The sequence below is a fragment of the Muntiacus reevesi genome, chromosome 6 (genome assembly GCF_963930625.1).
Source record: "Muntiacus reevesi chromosome 6, mMunRee1.1, whole genome shotgun sequence".
Lineage (NCBI taxonomy): Eukaryota > Metazoa > Chordata > Mammalia > Artiodactyla > Cervidae > Muntiacus > Muntiacus reevesi.
Genome location: NC_089254.1, coordinates 87215239 through 87240318, shown reverse-complemented (window position 1 = coordinate 87240318; position 25080 = coordinate 87215239). Strand labels below are relative to the sequence as shown.

At 45.9% G+C, this 25080-nt stretch overlaps 1 protein-coding gene across 1 annotated transcript in view; it reads right to left on the bottom strand.

Moving 5' to 3' along the window:
* SND1 (staphylococcal nuclease and tudor domain containing 1) overlaps nucleotides 1-25080 on the bottom strand; it is a 414314-nt gene that overhangs the window by 130275 nt on the left and 258959 nt on the right. The window contains exon 15 of the mRNA XM_065939612.1: nucleotides 22797-22938. Within this exon, the coding sequence (XP_065795684.1) occupies nucleotides 22797-22938 (142 nt within the window). The remainder of the gene's footprint in view (nucleotides 1-22796; nucleotides 22939-25080) is intronic.

Here is a 25080-nt window from a genome sequence, read left to right as displayed (position 1 = left end):
GACTCAGTGCGTCAAAAGCCACTCACCTAGCTGCCCTCTGTCCTCTCCATCAATCAGTCAATCTGTCTTCACCCAAAGGACCAAGAAGTCTTTGTCAGTGAATTTTTAGAAGTCAATCCAATTTGCCAAATGCAACTGTTGTCAGTTTTGGCCTCACAATAATCTAATTAAACAGTAAGTAGCAACATTCACTGTTGAAATTTTCTATCCACTCCCCTCTCCATCCCTCCGGTGCAGAAGGAACAGTAAAAAGGCTAAGGTAAGAGCAGCAGCAGGAGAGAGCGGGGAAGGAAGTGATAATTGCCAAATTGGATAAGCAGTCTCTGAATACATGAAAATTAACAAGACTTGTTTTGCAACAGCTTTATATCTAAGTGAAAAAGAAATCACTGATAGGATAAGGAAAAAATTTCATTTGATTCAAAGCATTTAGAGCTTTTCCTTGGTATTTCTCTTGTGTGTTAGTCGCTCAGTTGTGTCTGACTCTTTCTGACCTCACGGACTGTAGCCCGCCATAGAATCTCTGTCCATAGAATCCGCCAGGCAAAAATACTGCAGTGGATTGCCATTTCCTTTTCCAGAGGATCTTCCCGACCCAGGGATCAAAAACTGGTCTCCTGCATTGCAGGCAGATTCTTTACCATTTGAGCTACAGGAATTCCTCTTACTAGCCCCCAAAGGAACATAATGGCGGTAAATTAAGTAAGGGCAGACTGATGGAGTTAAGGGAGAGTAAATGAAGAATCCAAGTAAAAGCACAGAGCACAGGTGCTGTTTCTCAGGCCCCACCATGGAAAGCATTCTGCCTGCCCTCCCTGCCTACTAAGAAGGCAAGAAAAAAATAAAAGTTATCTTGGATAAACAAAGAGGAAATGGAATTGAAACTATAGAAGACAGGAAAAGGAATCGTGAATGAGAACTGTGTGTGGGAGGTGAAGCCAGAGGGAGGAAAAGTTGAACGGGAGGGGAGAGAACATTCTAGCACATGGCCCTCTGCTCCCATTAGCAGACCTCAGAGGCTGGGGGTGAGGGGGTGGGGTGGGGTGCCAGGGTGAGTCAAACATCTCATCACACAGATGCTTTCTTCTTTCCTAACTACCTGCTTTTCTTACTTATCTTACCATCACCCATACTAGGGCAAAAAAAAAAAAGGTCAAGATATATCGATAAAGATGTTTTACAGGCATCTACATAAATAAAAATGTTCTAGTTAATTACCGGCCTCAAAATATTGGGTACCTGACACTTTCAATTTTGATAAGCAACTTCAGAAACAACCTGGATTGGTGTAGCCTGTCATGTCAAAAATGAGTTACTGGCATGCAAAGCTGAAGCAAACAGCCATAAAAATCTACCAGAGCTGCTCTCCTCAAAGGCTGATGGATCCACTTGGGAATCTCCGGAGGCTGTTAAGGCCAAGGGTCTGAAAAGATACAGCAAAGCTAATTTTCAGCCTAAAGCTAATAGTTTCTCAGTGAAGCTGGCTTTCTCCTGTTCCCCAAGTGGGTTCCTTCTATTTGCACCTTCTGCAACTGCTACCTGCCCTTTAGGAATCAGTGACGATCTCTATTTAAGTGCATTCCTGGTTCCTGGAGGTAGGGTATGGTCCCGAGAGAAGTTTACAAACGGGTGGCAGTAGTACAACTACAGAACAGAAGCCCAGGAGCTTCTTAGAAGTGTGTGTATCAAAAGAGACACACATACAAGTTGCTCCAGGCTGAACTTGTAAGAACATAAGTGACCTTCCTGATCCCTAATTTTTACTGAAGAATGTGTGGCTCCTGAAGGGAAGTGGAATTTCCAGTTCAGTTCAGTCGCTCAGTCGTGTCCAACTCTTTGTGACCCCATGGACACAGCACACCAGGCCTTCCTGTCCATCACCAACTCCCAGAGTCTACTCAAACTCATGTCCATTGAGTCGGTGATGCCATCCAACCATCTCATCCCTCTGTCGTCCCCTTCTCTTCCTGTCTTCAATCTTTCCTAGCATCAGGGTCTTTTCAAATGAGTCAGTTCTTCGAATCAGGTGGCCAAAGTACTGGGGTTTCAGCTTCAACATCAGTCCTTCCAATGAACACCCAGGACTGATCTCCTTTAGGATGGACTGGTTGGATCTCCTTGCAGTCCAAGGGACTCTTAAGAGGCTTCTCTAACACCACAGTTCAAAAGCATCAATTCTTCAGCGCTCAGGTTTCTTGCAGTTGGTCAACAGATATTTATGGAGTGTCTACTATGTGCCAGGGACTGTGTTCAGCATGTTAAGAGACAAACAAAGAGTCTGGGAGTTGCGAGTCAACTGGAGGAGGTCTACATTGGACAGTATTCTAAGCATAAGGCAGAGAACTCTGGGAACACATTACAGGGGGGAAGGGCTCACCCTAGTCCAGAAGTCAGTTAAGTTCTCTGGGAAAAGGGCAGAAGCTGAGAAGAGATAGATGTGACTAATGTGGATTTTCCAACACGTGGCCTGAAACAAGGCCAAATAAGAACTAAGGAATCCCATGCAGGAGAAAGCAGCATTCTTTTTTTTTTAAGTAATAAAAGACAGAAGCCGAGGCATGTGCTGAGGTTCCCACCCATACTACTAAGGAGGGGACCAGGATTTGGGAAAGGCCCCGTGAACTCAGGCACATTCTTCAACCAAGCCAGCCCCACGTTTCCACCTTCCACTTTTAACCATCACATTCTATCCCAAACAATGTAACTTTACCCCCTAGAAGAAATTCTGTTTCTTTCTTTAAAAAAAAAAAAAATTATATTTGTTTATTTGGCTGTGCCGGGTCTTAGTTGCAGCATGCAGGATCTTTTATTGCATCATGTGGGATCTAGTTCCTTGACCAGTGATCAAACCTAGTACCCCCACATTGGTAGTACAGAAACTTAGTCACTGGGCCACCAGGGAAGTCCTGGGAATTCCTTTTCAGAGTATCTCTCCACGTTAAGAGACTGTAACTTATGCAGCTGAAATTTAATTGGGAACTTCCATGGCTCCTGAATGCACTGCTTGGGGACTCGTCATTGAGAGCTAATCACCCCACTCTGCTGTACCACACAGACGATCTAAACACAGGTATTACAGCATAAAAGACCCATTCCGGCTCAGGATCCCCAACACCCCTCAGCAAGCTGGGGCTAATACCAGCAGAGGAAAGGGAACGCCACGATAAGACCAGTTTAGTCTTGTGGGCGGGAAAGAAGGTGTTGCCTTGACACCTCCAGGTTGAGGCCTCCCCAGATGATGGCATCTATGCGAACAGAATCCAAATCATTCCATCAAGTCTGGGCTCAGAATGGCCATTTCCGGCTTTGCTGTTCACTGGATTAGCAGCACTTCACAGCACTGAGTTGCTCATCACACAATTAACACCCTTTCAGTCCCACTTTTTTTTTAATGGGGAAACTACATATATCTAGCAAGTGGGGGAGCCTGAGTGTAGACTAGATGGGGACCAGTTCCCAAAACCTGTTCTCATAGCCACTAAGGCTTTGAGTGTGCAATGGAGACTTCATAATTTCCAAGACTAGGAGGAAGGGGAAAAAAAAAGGGAAAGGTGATTTAGATCATTTCCAATCAAGATTAGTCTGTAAATACGCAGCGCTGACATCACCAGAAATGTAAGGTCTCTGACCCTCTTCCAGACCTGCTGGTGTGAGAAGCTGGCTGGATGCTAGAACTTACTGGGAGTGGGTTTCAGCCCCATGTGGAAGTGCCCAGGAACCCTTCTGTGACTCTAAAGAAACACTACACCTGCAGCAGCCAAGTGGGCTCCCATCAGGTGCATGGTGATGACAGGCCCTCTAAAGCCTCTGCTCCCAACCGCAAACCCACAATTTCTTCCCAGCGCAGTGAGAGGACAGCTGAGAGGGAAGGGGAGGGATCAGCAAGCAGGCTTTCTCTTTTATTCAGCATAAAACCAGGCCCACCAGACAACCAGGGAAAGAAAAACAAAGTGAGAGAGGGACTAAACACAGCTGGCAATTAGCGCTGACAAAGGCTGAGGGAAGCACCTTTTCCTTCCGGAGGGAATCTAACCCACACTTCACCCCAGGCTGGGGCCAAATCCTGAGAAAGCAGGGAGCTCGGGAAGCAGGCAAAGGAGCCTGCTCTGGAATGGGAATTTCTTCCCTAGGCGAAGTTCAAGTTAAGTCCAGATGACCTCTGAGTGAGTTGAGCAAAGGATGTTTGTTTTATTTTTAATTTAAGCAAGACTATACACTGACACAGGCTATAGTGGTGCTTCTACGTGCAAAAAAACTGAATCAATGACAACAGCAAGAAGAACCCACAGTTTTGGGGGGTTCCTAAATGCTGTTGGGGGACTGGTTCCATTTCAGATGTAAGAATGAAAGCTGCAATTGTATTTTCTCACTGTGCATGCACGTCTAATCTGCCAAACATTAAGAGATTAAAATCCACCTCCTCTAAACTTGGTTCATTAAAGGCAATCTTCCTGCTAAGTATTAAACTTGAACTGCTGGGGAGGGAGGTGGGAGGGGGGTTCAGGATGGGGAACACATGTAAATCCATGGCTGATTCATGTCAATGTACGGCAAAAACCACTACAATATTGTAAAGTAATTAACCTCCAACTAATAAAAATAAATGGAAAAAAAAATGAACTGCTTTGAAGCTGGCTGCAAATAAAGGTCAACTATCTTACTTATTTGTTTGAGGATTTAGGGAAAACAAGCTTCCATGAGGGCAGGAGGTGGAGGAACTGAATGAGCACTGAGAACGCACCATTCAAAGGGACTTGAGAACACAGCTTCACGTGCTTGCCAGTTCCCCATCCCATCAGCCCTCCCCTTCAGATCTCTGCACACGTGCACTGTTCACTGTAAAATGAGTCAGGAGGTGCAAAAGTGAGGGTTCTCATAGCAACGGCTAACAATCCCACACTGACGTCCTTCAGCAGTATCGGCAGTCACTAATTGGGCTGCTGCTAAAGGTGAACCCTTAATATACCGCATGTGTGAAGTGGGCGAACCAGCATTCCAACACCATTTGAAACTTATGTATTTCTCAGCTTATGTGTTTAGACCTGTAGCTTTAAAAAGTGGGCACGTGAGGAAAAACAAACCCCTTATGAGCCAATGCTTAGCACAAGAAATCTCGAATCCCACCGACCTAGGAACATAAGACAGTTGGGCTACCAAGGGGCCCAGGTCCTACATGAACACGTGGGAGAAATTTGAGCAAAGGGTGTGCCCTTAAGAAGCAGCCTAACCCATTACACGCCAGTCAGGATGGCTGCTATCCAAAAGTCTACAAGCAATAAATGCTGGAGAGGGTGTGGAGAAAAGGGAACCCTCTTACACTGCTGGTGGGAATGCAAACTAGTACAGCCACTATGGAGAACAGTGTGGAGATTTCTTAAAAAACTGGAAATAGAACTGCCATATGACCCAGCAATCCCACTTCTGGGCATACACACTGAGGAAACCAGATCTGAAAGAGATACGTGCACCCCAATGTTCATCGCAGCACTGTTTATAATAGCCAGGACATGGAAGCAACCTAGATGCCCATCAGCAGACGAATGGATAAGGAAGCTGTGGTACATATACACCGTGGAATATTACTCAGCTGTTAAAAAGAATTCATTTGAATCAGTTCTAATGAGATGGATGAAACTGGAGCCCATTATACAGAGTGAAGTAAGCCAGAAAGATAAAGAACATTACAGTATACTAACACATATATATGGAATTTAGAAAGATGGTAACGATAACCCTATATGCAAAAAAGAAAAAGAGACACAGAAGTACAGAACAGACTTTTGAACTCTGTGGGAGAAGGTGAGGGTGGGATGTTTCGAAAGAACAGCATGTATATTATCTATGGTGAAACAGATCACCAGCCCAGGTGGGATGCATGATTCAAGTGCACTGGTGCACTGGGAAGACCCAGAGGAATCGGGTGGAGAGGGAGGTGGGAGGGGGGATCGGGATGGGGAATACGTGTAACTCTATGGCTGATTCATATCAATGTATGACAAAACCCATTGGGGAAAAAAAATAAATAAATAAATGGAGTTACAATAAAAAAAAAAAAAAAAGCAGCAGCCTACCCCAAGGAAGTCCAAGGCAGCTTCTCTGCTTTCTTGGAGCCATCCTAGATGCACGTGGTCCTCATCTCATTAGGGCCCTAATTACTCTTCTAAGATCTAGATCGATTAGCATTAGCCCGTCGCTAGCTTACCTTTAAGCACAGGATACTTTAAAACTGGGTCCTGCCATCCAATTAGAGTGTTTATCTGATGAACTGAGGGAAGACACCAGATGTCTTCTAAGCTGTCACTGCCTCCTCAGACAGATCACATTCACGTCAGGGCGAAAATCCAATCAACTCAACTTACTGAGCAACGGGGAGAGTTCACAAGGTCATGGCATTTTAGGGCTAGAAACAACATCAGCTCTCATTGAACATAATCCAAGGCCACACAAGCCGGGACCATAATCCGGAGTTAACAGTCAGGAGGTAGCGCCTACAAGTGACCAGGCAAGGAGAGTAACAGAAGTGAGGACTGACACCTCAGTGAGCCTGTCAAAGGCCAGAGAGGCGGCACTAGGGTCTGGAGGAAGAGACAAGGTCTTCCCGTTCCTTGTCCAGTGACTGACTGTTTTTAAAGTATTTCTAAATCATTTTTCACCCATTTTATGCACCTAGAATTAGGCCTCCAAGTCCAACATTACTAAACTGAATACTTCATGTTGTACTAAAAGGTAACAGTCTCGTCAAGTCCTCTACAGGATCACAGACAGCAATGCAGACAAAGTGCTTCACTAGGTACAAATGCTAATAATGGTGGTAACATTACTGGGACAATTCTTGCTGTTATAAAATCAAGGCCATTCACCAATAGATGAAAATATAGTCTAGTGAAGGGGAAAGAGACAATGAGGGCAAGCACAAATACCAACACGGTATTATTCATTTTCACGAAAAGTCACCAAGGCATAATAGTGGAAGTGGGTGCAGAAGAGCAAATAGGGTGACAAGAATGCACAAAGCTGGGGAAAAAAAAAAATCCTTCTTTGGAAATTCTCTGCTGTGTACTGTGAGACAAGACGTCAGGCCCTTGAACACGAGTGTCAGGGCACGATGGGAAGCCTCAGCCTTGAGTCTTCTTTCCATGGTGCCTGCCCTGCAGCAGGTCAGAGTCCAGATAAATGTAGGGTTCCTTAACAAACCACTGATATTCTCAGAACACCTTTAAGAAAACAGAACCCAGACACTCTTGGATGTGTGTATGAATGAGTCACTTCGCTTTAATCAGGTCCATTGTAAACTGAAATCTGAAATGAAGGAAGATGAGAAAGCCCTGATAGCTTCCAGGGGCTCAGAGAACAAACATACTGACCTGCTGGGACAGGCAACTTCCCAGGGGCACCCAGACTGGGCTAGAGACCACCTCCCCAAGTGCTACTTCTGGGATCCCTAACCTCTGGAGAAGTCTGAGGCTGACAGAGCCCCCCAAAGCTATTATAAAGATATCTTTTGAACTAAAAAGATGCACCAGCTTGACACCTGGCCCAAACTTTAAATGGAGCACTTGAAAGCAGGGGATTCCTTGCAAAGCCAGGATGTACATACAGTTGTTGGAGAACACCTTCCAAACTGGGGCAGCATCACAGTTGCTATCAGGGAACAAGTTCAGTGACCACATAAGACAAAAGTTTATTTTATGGTATATCCTGTGTGAGATGGAAAAGGTTATTTTACATTGTTTATGGATGTAACAGGCAACGTGGCAAGTTTCCTGATTCTACAGCAAATGGGGGAATATGTCAACGATTCAACAAAAAGGAAAAGATCTTTGCAGAACTGGTAATATTTCTGTAAATCTGACATTATAATAAAACAAAATATTATCAGAATTATTAAAGAAAAACCCAACAACTTCTGATGCTTAAGTGCTAGATATCCTGGGACATTTAGTCACCAGAATCAAGAGACTCTGTGAAATGTGAATCAGATGCAGCAGTCAGGGAACCTTGGCAGGCACCTCCTCAGAGGAAAGCCCTTTGTCTATCTCCAATATTAACATTTCAACACCAATTTTATGCATTATCTGTCAAAACTCTGCTTTAACCCTTTCATCTCCAAATAAGAAAGGAGGGTTCCTTGGGGGTGGCTAAGTACTGCTACCCCTCTAACCTGTTCTGAGCTCTACTTAAGTATCGCCAGGACCAGGCAAGTTGCTTGGCCTTTTATTAATAAAGCAGCTGAATAATTTATAAGGGTTGCACAGGGCCCATTAGAAGTGCCAGAGCAGTAATAACTGGCTTAGGACTTTGCTTACTCAGGGCTAAAGTTTAATTTGTCCATAAATGCCCCTGCTCATAAGCCCATCCCACAGGTCTGACCTGCTCTCTCGTCCCCAGTCACATGTCCTAGCCAGGCTCTGGGCTTGGACATGTTCCTACTGGTGACACTGGTAGGGCTGAGATTCTAATACATTAACCAAGATCTCACACCCACGCTCCTGCATTTACCGAACAGGCCACCACCGTTCCCTTCTTACGCTTTGCTGTCGGTCATCCCCAAGGAAAGACAGCATCTGGTTGATTCCCAGCCAGCAAGAGAGTGCAGGCAGATGACATGAAAGGGTGGAAGACTGGAGAAACACAAGAGCTAAGACCTTCAGTACAGTCAGTGTCAACCTGGGTGCTGCATTCTAACTGACAGTACACATGATACAGACAAAAACTATGTTCTGCTCTTTATTTACCAAGCTAACATTCCCAGGCTTCAGTTTTCTCATCAATGAAATGGGGGTTGTAATGGTATCCACCTAATACTATGAATGACAGTCGCTCAGTCGGGTACGACTCTTTACAGTCCATGGACCTCTCCAGGCCAGAATACTGGAGTGGGTAGTCTTTCCTTTCTCCAGGGGATCTGCCCAACCCAGGGATAGAATCCAGGTCTCCTGCATTGCAGACAGATTCTTTACCAGCTGAGCCACAAGGGAAGACCAGAAATACCGGAGAAGGTAGCCTATCCCTTCTCCAGTGGATCTTCCCAACCTAGGAATCAAACTGGGGTCTCCTGCATTGCAGGTGGATTCTTTACCAACTGAGCTATCAAGGAAGTCCATACTATGGTAAGGACTGAGTTAATTCAAAGCATATAATACTCATTAAGGGCTTCCCAGGTGGCTCAGTGACAAAGAATTCACCTTCCAATGCAGGAGACGTGGGTTCGATCCCTCAGTCAGGAAGATCCCTTGGAGAAGGAACTGGCAACCCATTCCAGTATTCTTGCCTGGGAAATCCCACGAACAGAGAAGTCTGGCAGGTCATGGGGTCAGAAAAGAACTGGACGTGACTTAGTGACTAAACAACAAATAATACCCATTATGGCTATTATTATTATTAGAGATTCAAATCTCTAATGAACCCTAGAGAAACCTAATCTGATCCCCTCTCTCTTTGAAAATGTCCAAGGCCCAGAGAGGTTATGTGACTCTGGGGGACAATTCTAAGCCTTAATTCAGTTCTCTAGACAGGTACCCAGTTTGGTCCTGTTTTTCCTTTTGGTGCTGCTGTGGCTCCAGCACTCATTCTCCAGGGTAACAGTGTTGTTGCTTTGTTTTCAGAACTTCCAGATAAACTAAGTGCTAGCCCAGAACCAGTGTGCATTCATTCACCCAAGAACTGTCCAGTGAATGCTGACTTCGAATCACACACTGTCTGGGCTCTACTTAGGAGGTTCTGCAGTCACAAGACAAGGTCCCTGTCCTTCAAGTATCTTACATCTTGGTGATAGAGTCACCAAAAAAAGAAAAAACAAAAACAAACCCAAAACAAAAGAATAAATATACTAGAAAATTTCAGAGAGTAGCAAGTAGAGAAAGTTAAAAGGTAACATGAGAGAATCACAGTAGAGCTTAAGAGTTGGGAGGGTGTAAGTCTCTTAAAAGAGGTCATTCATGCCAGCTTTCTTTGCAATTTAATCTCTAAGGAGATGGCACTGTAATCCCTGTTGCAGCACATGCATACATGAATATGCATGACTGTGGGATAAGAAGAAGTTATACAAAAGTGGTGCAAACCCCTAAAAATTTCACTCTTGGGGCAATCATATCAGAAATAAACATGCTACCCATGAACAACTTTATCAAGATAGACCTTTACTGATCTTTAGTCTTCCCTCTCTGGCCACTCTGGTGTAAATGTGTGGGTTAAGGCCAAAGGACCCCATAGTAATCGAAGTTGGGATCACGTGGCACTCTTTCGGGTGAAGTTCATTTCTCTGGCCTCTGGAGTTTAGTTTCTTAGCCCCTTGGCATCTGCGCTATGTGCCACGAAATTCCTGCCCCAAGAACCAGTTCAGGGGATCAAAGAGCCATTCTTACTGGCTCGGTTCAGGCCAATGGAGGGAGGGGATGGCGGGAGAGGCAGGCCACTCGGCGCTCCATTCAGTGCCCTCCTCCACAACGGGGCCATTGAGCGGGCGCCACAATCGGGGGCTGAGAAGAAAAGGCCGAAGGAAAGCACACAGAGCCGCTGCGCACAGACGCGGTCATTCATCACCAGGCAAGTGCCAATAACTGGGAACAGCCATCTCAATTTCTGCAAATCCTCCAACCTGCGACAGCTGCTGGTGACTCTGATGGGCGGCGCTGCTGCTGCTGCTGACAGTGCCAATTCCTAGCCCTGGCCGGGGGCCAAGTCCACCTTACTTAGGTTAGAGATTCGCTGGCTGTGAAGAGTGGCAACAATGGACTTCACAGCTTATAAAGCAGCTTACAAAGGACTCCCGTGTATTTCCAAAAGCACTTCAGATAGCTGGTGAGAGAAGCTATCTGCACAAGCGCATTCAAGCAGTTTATTCCTAACCCACTTAATTCAAGGTCTCTGTTAGAACCCAGCGACAGAGTGGAGGAAGGTGCAGGGAACCGTGAGAGGGCGGGGATGGCTCAGCAGCTAGGGGAGTGCGGGCAGTCAAGCCCTTTCCCCTCCTCTGGAGCCGCAGCAGCAGGCAGGCCTTCCCCTGATGACAGATGTTACCATGAGAGTCTGTGGGACTCCGTGGGTCTTCAGTTGAGCTGTTTGCTTCCACTGTTTCTATGAGCATCCTCACGAAGCATTTACACATGAGACTTCTGAACACTCCGAGTACCATGCTGATGCCTGCCACCATACAACCCCACGGAAACGTCACCTGACCCACTGTGTCCCAGCCAGTGGATCTCCTGCTCTGCTCACCACTCCAAAGCCTCCAGGGGCCTGCTCATCTCCTCCACTTTATCTATACTTGCCTTATCAGACTTGGCTTCTGGAGAACAATCTTGCAGGTAACAGACACAGCGATCAGAAGAAGCTGGAGACTACGGAGGCAGAGGGAAACCACTCAGGCTCAAAGGGCCAGGTCTGGGGCCCAGAGCTCAGGGCAGCCACTGAAGGACATTGTAACAGTGTGCACAGAACACAAACCGTCATGGGGGTAAAGAAATGCAGAGGGAGGTAATAGTTCTTCATCAGCTCTGTCATGCCCATCAACCTTCCAACCTTTTTAAACTTCTTTTGAAAGAAGAGTTGATGGTAAAGATAAAATTGCTAAAGAACCATTACCTACCTCTGTATGTATTACCTAGAATGCACGCTTACTATTTCCAGTGCGACTTCCCTGGATTTTTCATGATGTGTTTTAAAAGCAGAATTCATCAAGAGGAAGGGTACCTGTGACAGACCTTCAGAGAACTGAAGCTCGTCATCACAAAGGGGAAGCAGGAGGACATGAGTGCGTAGCTATCTACCAGTGCTTTGCTTCCTGCCCGCAGTCTGCCGTCAGAAACCAGCCAAGGCTTGGCTGGGGCAGAGCTGGGCCTCGGACGCTCCCCTCCCAGGTCCCCGATCCACATCTGGGCACTTCTGACTCAGATCTTGTGATCTAGGTGCTAACATTTCCATCTGCTAAGAGAAACCGTTCCCTGAAGGGAACATAACTCCTGGCATCTAAGTACATGCTGCTCTGTAGTGCAGTATCAATCTTTCTTGGCAAAAAGAAACTCCTTGAAGGCATGTATTCTCACCCTACTCTCTTTCTCCTTGCAGCGCCAAGCAGTAACAGGTGTTAAAAAAATAACCTCTGACTAATCAATGATAGAAAAGAGGGGTGTGAGCCTGAATACGAGCGAGAACAAATATCTGTTAACACGTCTCCCCACCCACCCAACCGTGGGGAAAAAACTCTCTCCTCTCTAGTCAAAGCAGCCTGCTCTCCAGGACCATCACGTGAGAGGAAAGAGGCCACTCCACAGAGCAGGTCTATTTTGATATGAAGGGTGAGACTATCATCAGCACATCGTAATCAGCAGCACTCACGAATAAGGCTAAACTCGGAAAAGAACTTAACAATTTGCTATCAAACAATGAGAATCAAGAGTAAAGAAGAAATAGTTTGTTGAAGAAGAGACTAAAATACCTCAGGGCCCCAGAGGAGTTATTTCTGCAGTCTCTGCACATACGACATCATTCATGAAGAAGGCAGAGGTACAAATATAGCATAAATGTCGTCTGCTCTAGCTTGTAATTTAAAATGCAAATGCTAATGAGCGAACTGGTGTATCAGTGGAGTTAATAACCGCATGCCTAGCACAGGGGCCGCATCCAAAACACACACAGAGAAGAGACAGACACCATGTTCCAATTTAAAAATAAAAACACCCAAATTAACCCTAGAAAAATCACTAGCAGATGTACAAGCTCAGGAAAAGCAGGCACACCAGGGCAGTGAAATGGGAACTTCTCCACCCGCCGTAGACGAACCAGTCCATTTAAATATCTTCCTACATACAGTGAAGGTAAGCATGGGAGTTACTAGGGTTTACTCAGGACCACTACTGTAAAGTGTGAGTATAATAAGGAAAAACTTCAGGGAATCTGAGAAACTTAGAAAGTTTCCACGAAGCCCACTTAGAAGCCCAGAAGTCAACTTTGTAGGGAGCTGTAGGTCTAGAAACCAAAGGTCACTGAAGACAGATGTAGATCTCATCCATTTTTATCATAGGCAAAGGACGGTTTAAAAGAACCTGAAAACTTACCAGGCCTGGATTAAGTGGGTTGTTTAAATAAATAGGGAAAAGAGCTAATGATGAAAAACCACGACTGAGAATGCAGTTGAATCTCAGATGTCTTCTGAACATGAAAGGAACTTCGGTGGACTGTTCTTGCTCCTACAAGGCCTGCGTCTGGCAGCCCTACACCAGGTTCGGGGACCGACCCCATGGCACCGAGACCAGGCCCAGCTGCCCGGGTTCCTCACAGCCCCTTACGATGCGGCCAGTGGTCCTATCCCGTCCATCAAGTGGAAACCCATGGCACCCCTCCCGGGGCACCAGAAGAGTGTGCATAGGCTGGCTGCCCCCATTGGACACCACGGGTTCTAACGCCCCCATCAGTGCTGTTACATAAAGAGCCAGGTCTGGCGAATCCAGCCCATTAGTGTGGGGAAGCCTCAGGAGAACTTTCTGGAAGGAACCCAAGGTGTGCAGAGACCTGGGGCTTGGGGGCAAGGACACTTTTCCATGAGGAAGAACTTCTCTGCTTTTTAGAAATCCAGTCATATCTCCATTTGAAAGGGGGATGTGAGAGGTGGTTCCCATAGCAACCAAGATTAAGTCTTACAGGCACAGTGAGCACTGTTCACCCCAGGGCTGCCCATTACCAGATTTCTAAGCATTTCCCTTTAATTTCAAATTACCACACCATTTACACTCCCTCTCCTGCATCCAAGGTCCTGTCATTTCCTACTCTTAGGCTGGCCAGATAGAGACCCCTCCCTCTCAGGGCGGGGAGAGTGGTGGGCAGTCCAGTCCTGGGCACTGCTGCTGGCCACCACCACTACTACAGGGCTGGTGGGAAATGCCAGCAGGCTGGGAAGATGGCCGTGAAATATTCACACTGAGATTTATTTCTCTGGGGACACCACAAGAACGGGATTAGAACCAAGGCATCTGGGCACAACCAGAGACAGGAGCTGCTGTTGGACAGAATCCAGCAAAGAACAGCCACTAGAGTTCTGTGAGCTTCCCATTCCCTCCCCACCGTGCCCACCAGGTGGAAGACAGCCGAAAAAAGCTTTAACAGACTCAGAAAGAACCTTCCAGTAGGAGGCGAGGAGAAGGAATGGAAAAAATGGAGTTTCCTTGCGGGAAAACTCACAGGTCTGACCCTTTTGTTCCACTCTACTGGCTCTCATTAGCTCTGCAGGGATAGCCTGATACCTCTGCAGGACATTCTTCCCTTGTCTCATAGACATTGAGACCCCAAGGCAGCAAGAGGAAAAGGTGACATTAAAAGGCAGAACTAAGGGTTACTGAGGAAGTAAGGGTTCTTTTCACTTACCTTTGACCTACCCACCCAGAGGCAATCAACGGGCTTATCCAGGATAAACAGATAAAAATCCGCATCTCTCTTTCCTTGGAAATGGAAACCCAACTGACGGTGAGGGCAGAACATCCTAAATGGGAGGCTGCAGCATCCCTCAGACTGACTCCACAGAAGGCTGGGCCACCCCTAGGACCCTCTCTCCTTCAGCGGCTGGAGTCTCTGGCCTGACTGGCTGGGAGCTGCCACACGTGCCCTGCTGCTCCCTGCATCTCTAGGTCCCAGCATCACACCAATACAAGCAGGCTGGTCTGATGGAAATAATTAACTAGGAAGCAGGAGAGCAAGAATGCATCTTTAAGTGTTCTAGCTCCAAGGTCTGTGGCTGCCATTAAACCATGCCGAACAAATGTTATTTTTATTGATGTCTTTATTTATTACTGTGCTGTATGCTCAGTTGTGCCTGTCTCTGAGACCCCACGGATTGGAGCCCACCAGGCTCCTCTGTCCAAGGAATCCTCCAGGCAAGAATACTGGAGAGGGTTGCCATGCCCTCCTCCAGGCGATTTTTTCCACTAAGGGATCAAACCCGTGTCTCTTGCATATCCTGCACTGGTAGGCAGATTCTTTACCATTGTGCCACCTGGGAAGCCCCCTTATTTATTACTATGTCTCAATTTAAAAAAAAAAACTTGAAATGATTACTTAAAAAATAATTGAATCCTTGCCTATTTTACCCAGAGACACTCTACTGTGTTGAGAATATCTCCTTTGATGCCTCTACCAGTCCTCAGGCACTGGCCTCCCAAGGTATTACTTCCTAGGTCACTCTCTTCTGACCCTTTTCAGTTTGCTGATGACCACCCTAAAATTGTGGTCCTCAGACAGAACATCAGACTCCAGGCCCACACTAACATGGCTGAGCCAGCTCTCAGCTCGCTGCCTTCCCGGATCCCGTATTTCTGGGCTATGAATCAGGACTGTCTTAATCTTTTTGACACAATCACAGAAGAACAATAATTTTATAAAAGGGCTAAGGGTTGCTCCTCCTCCCCTTAGACTTCTTACAAATACATTTCTCTTCATGTATATGCATCTTGTACCTTGGTAGATACAAATACTTGGCTAGAAGGCTGGACCCTTATCTTACATGTTTCAATATTCCTAGCAAAGTTCCCAGTAGACATAAAAAAATTATTAAATAGCCATGTGACTGAATGACCCACAAGCATGAGGAGGCTCATTCTGGGAATGATTCACAATCTAAAGATGGAAGATAATCAGGCGGTAATCGTAAGCTTGCACTTCCATCCACATGATCATGGGTGATGGTTTGACTGCCGAGATGGGGAGCTGAGGGCAGAGCTCTGAACGCTCTAAGGCCAAGAAGGAGATTTATACACCCAGACAAAAGTAGAGGGAAAAATGATGGATGAATCCATTCATTTCTTTAGGTGACTCTTCCTGAGAACTAATATAGGCAAAGCTGTTTTGCCTAAATGAATCGCACACAGCTGACCAAAAAGGTAAAAAAAAAACAACAACAACAACAACAACAAAGTCCTAGATCCTCTTGGACACTCAAATGCCATCTCCCTTGGGAAGTTTTTCCCATTCCTCAATTAATTGTTCTTTCCTCTGCACTTTCATGCCACCTATACTCTTCACAACTCTATTTTGTTTTTCCCTGTTGCAGTTTTTCACATGGCTATCTCAACTGTAAGACTACAAGGCATTCAAGAAGGCAGAAATTATCTCATTAATTTCATCATCAGCCACAACCTATCAGAGAATGCCTTTCTTTTAGTGGGCTTGTAATAAAAATCTTGGCCTCATAAAGAAAGTCTCCCCAAACCTGTTTATTGTGCTAATTACTACAAGTGACCCTTGAAGACCTTCTGATACCAACGTAACTCATATAATTCACAATAATATCTTTAAAAGTGAGGAACTAGAACAGCCCTCGAAAAGTCTCATGCCCAGCTGCCCATTTCCTGTAATGGGACCCAACTGGAAACAAGTAGGCGGAGGAGACAGAACCAAATGGGCAAGTCCCAAGAGAAAGACTACCCCACTTTACAAATATCCATTAAGTTGCAATTCAATTAAAGTATCTGAAAAGAATTCATAAGTATCAGCAGACCCTGTAATTGCTTAATTAAGGATAGAAGCCTAGCAAACACAACTACAATAACAGCCTGATTCATTAGCACCTCTGTGATAGCAGAATGGGATTTCTCACTTAAACATACACTGGCGTTAATTGTGTAATTTGGTTAGGCACTGGTAATCAATGGGGATCCACCATTCCTGGGGCCAGGAGATGAGGATGATATTCCTGTTCACCTTCCCTCTCCTCTCTCATTAAAGTTCTGGCTCTGCTGAAACAGGCAGTTGATAGTCCTATTAGGATTGACTGGAGAAGAGACGTTACAGAGGGACGGAAATGTGGTACTTTGTTCAAAGGCATTCAAGGTGGAAGGACATACAGCCAACCTTCAGCTCATCGGGCACACATACCATCATTTATCAAACCCCAGACTTCTAGAAGCTCTCCTCCTTGCCTTATGACAAGGGAGGCAGTTTCAAGAGGACACTTGTAATCAAAGAGAAAATAAAAAATTGAAAAATGCCAGAGGGCAGGCAAAGAAAAGTCTCATTTCCTAGTCTTGTTTCATATGACTAGGTAACTGGTTAATTATGAGTCGCCTGCTGTGATCCACGTGGGAACACCCTGCCAGGTGGCCTGCTGCATCCTAGACGGTTTGTACTGTGAGTTCCACACCAGGGGACCGCCATTCACTGCCCACCACACAGCCAAACCTGTCCTGGTCCACAATTCCTTGGACACGCTGCTGCCCTACCATTAAGACTGTGGAAATGTAAATGAGGTGGGATCCGTGAGTTAAATACAGGGGTCCCCAACCTCCAGGATCTAATGCCTCATGATCTGAGGTGGAGCTGATGTAGCAGTCATAGGAAGAAAATGCACAATAAATGTAATATGCCTTAATCATGTCAAAACCACCTCCTCTCCCCTCTTTCCATGGAAAAAGTGTCTTCCACAAATCTGGTCCCTGATGCCCAAAAGGCTGGGGACTGCTGAGTTACAAGAGTCCAACTATCTGATGATATTAAGACTTCTTAGAATATTTTGCACTGAAATTTCAAATTATTACTTTCTTCTCATTCAGACATTTGATTTAATGACACTTTGATACCTGCTATGCTTAGCCAACAGGACAACTTCCTGAATTGTGCCCTCAGCATGACCCAGACAGCCCAGAGCTAAGAAAGTAATGCAAAATAAGGCAATGTCATACAAAGGTCGCAGCAATAAGACACCCCAGAGCCCACTGTTGCTCTGAAATAAAAATGTGAAACATGGGCCATGCAATCTGCAAATATGTGCCTCAGTGTACCTTTAGACAAGGTACTAAGTAAAGGCGACACACAGGACAAGTGAAAATGAACTAAAAATAAAGACAAAGTAAACTTGTTTCCCTGGTGGCTCAATCCCTGGGTTGGGAAGATCTGGAGAAGGAAAAGGCAACCTGCTCCAGTATTCATTGCCTGGGAAATCCCATGGACAGATGAACCTGGTGCGCTATAGTTCATGGGGCTGCAAGAGTTGACACGACTGAGTGACTAACCCACCACCGCCAGACTGCTTTTCTTCTAAGAGAAGATAGTGTATGAAGTGAAGTGAAGTGAAAATCGCTCAGTTGTGTCTGACTCTTTGAGACCCCATGGACTACACAGTCCATGAAATTCTCCAGGCCAGAATACTGGAGGGAGTAGCCTTTCCCTTCTTCAGGGGATCTGCCCAACCCAAGAATTGAACCCAGGCCTTCCGCATTGCAGGCAGATTCTTTACCAGCTGGGCCACAGGGAAGCCCAAGAGTACTGGAGTTGGTAGCCTATCCCTTCTCACGCAGATCTTCCCCACCCAGGAATCAAACCGGGGTCTCCTGCATTGCAGGCGGATTCTTTACCAACTGAGCTATCAGGGAAGCCCTGAGATAGTGTATGGAGCTCACTAAATGCTGCTAGATGAAGAGAAGGAATGCTTTCAATGCCCAGGGAATGTTGGTCTTGTTAACTCAGGACAAGGACTGCCCGTGACTGCCTGGAAGACTGAAATAAGTGCTCCTAGGAGGCGGCCTCCACAGTAGGTGGGGGACCTTGAGCACTGTCAGTTCTGAGGGGGTCAGGTCACCTGCTCCGCGGCCAAACCTGAGCCAGGTGCTGGGAGGACTGAAGGGCAAACGCTCTCAGGAGGCGCTGACCTGTTAGCTACAGCTGACTCTGCCTAGCCCCACCTGCTATCCCATCTGACCAGGCAATCATTCCACATACAGGGGTGCAGGAACCGTGACAGAGGCCAGCTGGCTCGGGCCAAATGCCACTCCCCATCAAGCTGTGGGGCCGTCTGCCCCAAAAAGGCCACATGAAAGTGGAAAGTGTCCACCCCACCTCGAAGTCCAGAGGGCTCTCCAAGAGGCTGGGAGTGATGAGACCAGCACATATGGGACTGCTGAACAGTTCTCTCGACTTTCCCTTGAGAATCACAACGATGACGTCATTTCCAGCAGACTCCATTTTAACCAGGTGCAGGGCACATTCCACGGAAAGTCACCAAGTTGTGTCATGTGGACCACTGTCCAGGCGAGCAGCTGGAAGCTGTATCATGTCTGTTTACACTCACATTCAGCTTTAGGGTTGGTCTCAGACAACCGAGGGGCCCTTCTCTCTAGGATCTCCAGCCCTGTTCTCCCTCTCATTCAATCTGTTTCCACTAGGTCACTGCCCGACTGATGACTGACTTGCATCCCCTCTGAGTTCCTGCTCGTGAGAATTCGGACCAGTGCTTCTCAAGGTCCTGGTATCATCTCACTTCATCTCTTTCATGTCCTCACTAGCCAAGAAGACTTCGTTAAGTTTTACATTCTATAATTGGCACTATGAAGACAATAGGTATACTGAATAGCTTTTCTAAGTATTCATGTCATGTTCTGCTCTGATCCTAACAATTATAGTTTTTATAAAGGTACTCAAGATGCTGACATCCTTAGAATGTTCCCTTGACCCTTTAGCACTCAATTTTCTGCATTCCTTTTTCCCTTCTGTTAGACTGTTATGAAGAGCCGTCTATTTTAAATTCTGTTTCTTCTTACCCACATTTACTCCCCAACAGTCTGTAATCTGTTAGCTGAATCAACCCTGATTAAAGGAAGAAAAATCTGTGACTTAGTAATCGATCAGTAGTATAAATCATTCCACAGTTTTTACCTACTCGATCTTTTAAGGTGAAACTCAACACTTGGCTTCCAGAAGACTGCTCTCTCAGGATTCTCCATCTAATCCTCTGGCCACCGACTATCTGTTCCAAGAACCTATTAGTGTTGCCCTTGCTGGTGGACATCAAACTCTGCCCAAAAACTCAAGCCCTGGGCCAGTTTACTTTCTCTCCTATATTCAATGTCACCCCCCATCCTTGACCCCCGGAACAGGAAGTCATCCTGTTAAAAACTCTTCTAACCTTTCCTCTTCTCTATCACCAGATTTTGGGCCTCTGTCCCTCTTGCTTCTTAACCACTCTCCCAGCCTCCAGCCTCATGTATTCTAACATATCTACCAAGATAAACTGTCTTAATACCAAGTGTGAGCATTGCATGCTCCTCATACCTTACAGCATGTTCCATGGAAGACTAGCTTCCTTCTGTATTTCCAGCCTCACCCCACTCTTCACTGTACCAAAGGATTCATGGTTCCCTGGACACATCAGAATATACTGTACCTCTATATCTTTGTACCTGCTGGTACCTCTACTTAGAATATTCCTTCTCCTCCCCTCTCATCCTGTCCTTACAACATTGCAAACTCATATTTCCTTTCAAACACAGCCCAGATACACAATCCCTGACCTCCACCCAACCAACCACTCCCTCCTCTGTGCTAGCTACTTCTGTGTCTTGTAAGTAATTCTATTTTCTTGCCTACCACCCAAAACTACAGTTTGTTCACGTGCCTGTCTCTCCTCTAGAGCATCTCAAGACCTAGGCCTGTGTCTTACCAGGATGCAGAGTTCCTTGCTCCAAACTCAAAGAGGAAAGCCAGTAGCTCTTCCTTCAGTGAGTGTTCTGCTAAGTCAGGAGGCAGCTGGGGCAGCTCCTTCTCTTGATTTACTTCAATTAATGTGGTAGCAGAATCTCCTAGATACACACAGTGCACAACTGTGCCATTCCACACGGAGCTAAGGAAAGCTCTGGTTATGAAGTCACTAAGTCTTTGTGAAAAGGGCAGGAAGGAAACATTTATTGATGATCTACTTTATGGCAGGCCTGCTCTGAACATTTATGCATCTCATTAAACCCTCGCAAACATCCTAAAAGGCAAGAAATGCTCTCCAGTTAGCCAATGTGTAAACCAAGGCTTGACGAGAGTAAGAAAAACAACAACAAACCTCGCTGAAGTCCCCTGCTCATAAACAGCAGAGCCATGGTTCAAACTGAGGCCTCCCTGCCTCCTCTCTCTCTCACGACTCTTCAATGTTCTGTATCCCTGCCAGGATTCTAAAGAAATCAGAAGATGCATAACACAACTGCATAGAGGATGGCAGGAGAAAAATGTAAAAGCTTATATTTTTATCAGGTATTAGCTTCTGTAATCTATCTTTCGCTATGTAAGGTAACTCAAGCAATGCCTTTAGAATTGCTAAGCTTAGAAGAATGCCAAAAACACAGGAGAACCAGCGGACACCAAGGCCAAGTGATCAGGCTGCCTGTGTCTGAGCAAGGTACGACCAAAAGGTTCTGCAGGAATATTCCAGCCAAGACAGGTCTAAAGCCCTGGGCAGGCTCCATTCAGGTGGTTTTATGTTGGGAAGCCAGAACCTCAATGTTTTCTTTCCCCTATAGATCTGTGGCCAAGTTTCCGGGAACGAATAATGCCGTTTCTCTTTCACACCTCTGGGATCAAGCTCAACGCTGCCAAAATGATGCTTTTGTTTTGCAGGCAGTGAGCAAAGAATGAGTTGAATATCATACCTCAAACCCTGTAACAACAAGAATTCACTGCTAAGAAACTCCTCCACTACGAGAACCTTAATAAAAAGGACATGAACGGCTCCATGAAAGGGCTCGCACACACTGCCGTCCTGCCCCTCCATTCACTTACAGCACACATGTGCAGACACGAGAGCATAGGCCTCCAGAGAGGTGTGGCTTTGTTGCAGCCTTCCTTCTCTAGAGCTGCCCCTGAGCTGTATATCATATATCCACTGGCCCCTTCAGAAGGCCTGTAGAGCCAGGCAGTGATCACTAATGTTGCAGGAGACTCAAGGAGCCATGAGGGCCAAGCAGCAACTGTGGGCTTCATGGCCACGTGCTTAGGGAGTCAATGATCACACCTAACGATCCATTTAGCTGGGGTCTGCAGGAGACCCTTATTCGGGAAGACACTATCAGTGCCTTCAACAAAAGGGAGGCTGAGGCAATGTGGCAGAGAAGGCAAAGGGGGCCCTCAGTTCTCCCCCACTGTGGCAAATTCTACTCAGGAATTCAAGAGAAGTAGGGCTGAGGCAACAGGACAGCCCCAGAGAAGGCAGCGCGCAGCAGGTAAACACAACGGGATACGTCCTTTGGCAGTGAGCGAAAGTTTGTGTGCACAGGTGTGGGGTGACCCTCTCCCTCAAAGACCACAGCCTCTGCAAAGTACTGATGGAAATAATTTTCTTGCCTGCCAGCAGGGAAATAATGAAGCCATCTGCTCCTTGAATGCATACATGTATACTGCTCATAGAGCATGGTTCACACATAGACTTGCTGGCTTGTGAAATATTATTGGAAAAGATAAGGTAAGAAAGATAGACATTTGGTCAGCAAAGAAAAGGAGGAAGGCTTGGGACTTTCCTGACAGTCCAGTGGTCAAGACTGCCTTCCAATGCAGGGGCTGCAGGTTCAATCCCTGGTCAGAGAGCTAAGATCCCACATTGTGCCTCTTGGCCAAACAAACAAAACAACAGAAGGTAAAATCGAACTAATAACGTAACAAATTCAATAAAGACTTTAAAAATGGTTCACAAACACAGCAGGGCGGTCTAGCCCAAATGGCAGACGCTAGCCATGAACACTCACTCCATGATGAACACTGTCTTAGGTCTGGAATTCCCTTCACTCAGGGTGTGAGTATGTATGTGTCTCATACGCTGTCCTATGTGCCCATATCCTGCGGTTGGCAGGAATGAGAAGCAGGATGGAACCAGTGCTGGGTCTGCAGTAACAGCAGGATCAGACTAGGAGCTCTGTGTTCATGTCTCCATCAGAGATTGAAGCACCCACATGGGCTCCAAGTCCTGTGGAAAACCCAGTGGGAAGGAGGGCATGTGACCTCCAGGGATGACTCCTGAGCTCCAGGAAGAATATCCAGAACATCACATAACACAGGAGACTTACCCGCAAGCAAGAAGGTGATAAGGCAAGTTTCCTTTGGCAAATACAGCTTGAGACGAGAACCACTGAACACATACTCCACCACAGCTTCAGAACGACCTGCCCGCTGAAGGAAGGGCAGAAACTGCTTTGCTTTTTGGGTGTCCTGGGGGAGAAAAGAAGAACCATCAGAAAAACAATGGAATCAAGGTAAATGTCTCTTTCTCTCTGGTCTGGGGCAAAAAGTCTGGCAGATCACAGGAAGCTGGGCAAATAACCTTAGAATATCAGACATTTCTGAAACTATGACAAAAACAGGAAACCCATGTGACATTCACGGAGAAACAGAGTTAACCAAAAGCTTCTAGAGCATTCTCAATGACTCTCTTCTCTCCTCTGTTCCATTACTAAAGCATTCAGCTATATAAGAGACTTCCCTGGTGGCGCAGTGGATAAGAATCTGTCTGACAATGCAGGGGACAGGAGTTCCATCCCTGGTCCAGGAGATTCCACGTGCTGCAGAGTAACTAAGCTCAAGAGCCACAACTACTGAGCCTAAGTGCTGCAACTACTAAGCCCGTGTACCTAGAGCCTGTGCTCTGCAATTAGAGAAGCCACCACAATGAGAAGGCCGCACACTGCCGCAAAGAGTAGCCCGTGCTCACTGCAACTAGAGAAAGTCCTCTCACAGCAACAAAGACCCAGTGCAGCCACAAATAAATAAATAAATAAATTTAAAGAAATTAGGATGGTGGCTTGAAATGAAAATTTCACTCATCCAGGACAGGAAAAAGGGCTCTTTTCCCTCCTATAGAAAATTAAAGGAAAAGACCTACCATCTTCAAAGCTTAATCTAATCTTTTATTTTCAATTAAAAAAAAAAAAAAAATAACATCCAGGTTCCTGACACAGCCCCTAAATCCCTTTTCCAGGAAACCCAAAACAGTTCATTGTCAGTCTTTAACAGGCTGTGTTTTCCTAACAAGGAGGAGAGTGTAGCCTTGGGGGGGGGGGGGGGGGGGGCGGTGTGTGTCAGTGGGGAGGAGCCAATACTTCAAGCCCTGCTCTCTGTCTTTCCAGGGATGAGGAGAGATCGGGGTATGCAGTTCCTGTTCCCAGCCCAGGAAACCTGCAATAGCAGGATGTGATCCACGGGGACCAGAAAACACCACATCATGTCAGCACCAATAACTACAGAAATGATAAAAGCATGTGAAACTTTATAGGGATTAAAAAAAAACTTTTCCCATGCATCAACCCAAAGTGCAAGCATCTACCCTCAAGAGTACCAACTCATGGACCTTCTGAACCTCAGAGCTCTCAGCTTTGGAGGAGCTGAGAGCCATCAAATCCTTTCAGTCTCTCCAGCTAATTAAACAGATGACAGAGTAAGCAAGCATCGGGTATCACGTGGCATGTGCTGGGGGAATAGTCACTGGATGAATTTCAGAGGTTTGCAGCACGGCCAGCAGAGCCCCAAGCTCCCTCAGAGGACAGCGAGCTTTGCACACTCGCCCAACTCAGACGACAGAAGCCGTCTGCACTCGCCAAGCTCTCCTTCCTAACTCTGCTCCTAGCAACAGAGCTATTGTACCTAAATTAATGCACATTAGATAATGAAAATTTAACAAGCCATCAAGTATTTGAGAGTCTTCACAGCAGCCAAAGGGGCTCCTCTCATTCAGAAGCCGTGAGGTAGGCTGGGATGAAAGCAATATCTATAGTAATGAGAGTCATCCTTCTCTTTAAACAGATTCTCGGAGAAAAGGAGAGACAGTCATCCATTCTCAGTGTTTTTCTAAGGGCGCATTGGTAAAAGATAAGGTAACAATGAGCTTTAGTGGGTTGGAAACTCCCCCAGTGAACACTTAAACAATCACACACTCTTCTATCCATATACAGTGGGAAGATGCTTTTCTGGCGCTTGGCTGAGGTCCAGAACAGCCAAGCAAGACAAATGCTCCACAGGAAGGAAGGCACCACCTGATTAAAACCCTTGTACATGCTAGTCTAAATCTGCAATGTTATTCCTGGGCTGAGCCAATAAGTCAACAACAATTATCAAATTGATTATCGCCAATCATGAGGCAACTTAAGGTCTCTGAAGAGAAGGCCTTTCCCTCGAGACCACAGTAATCTATATTTTTCAAAAATAGATGCTTGCTCATCACTGTCTCTTAGATGTATTTATCTGAGAGAAAGATGCTTATGGGCATAAAACCACACATACACACATGTACACCTCTAATGTTAATACTAAAAAAGTAAATGGCAGCAACCTTCTATTTTGCTAAATGATTACCTAGTT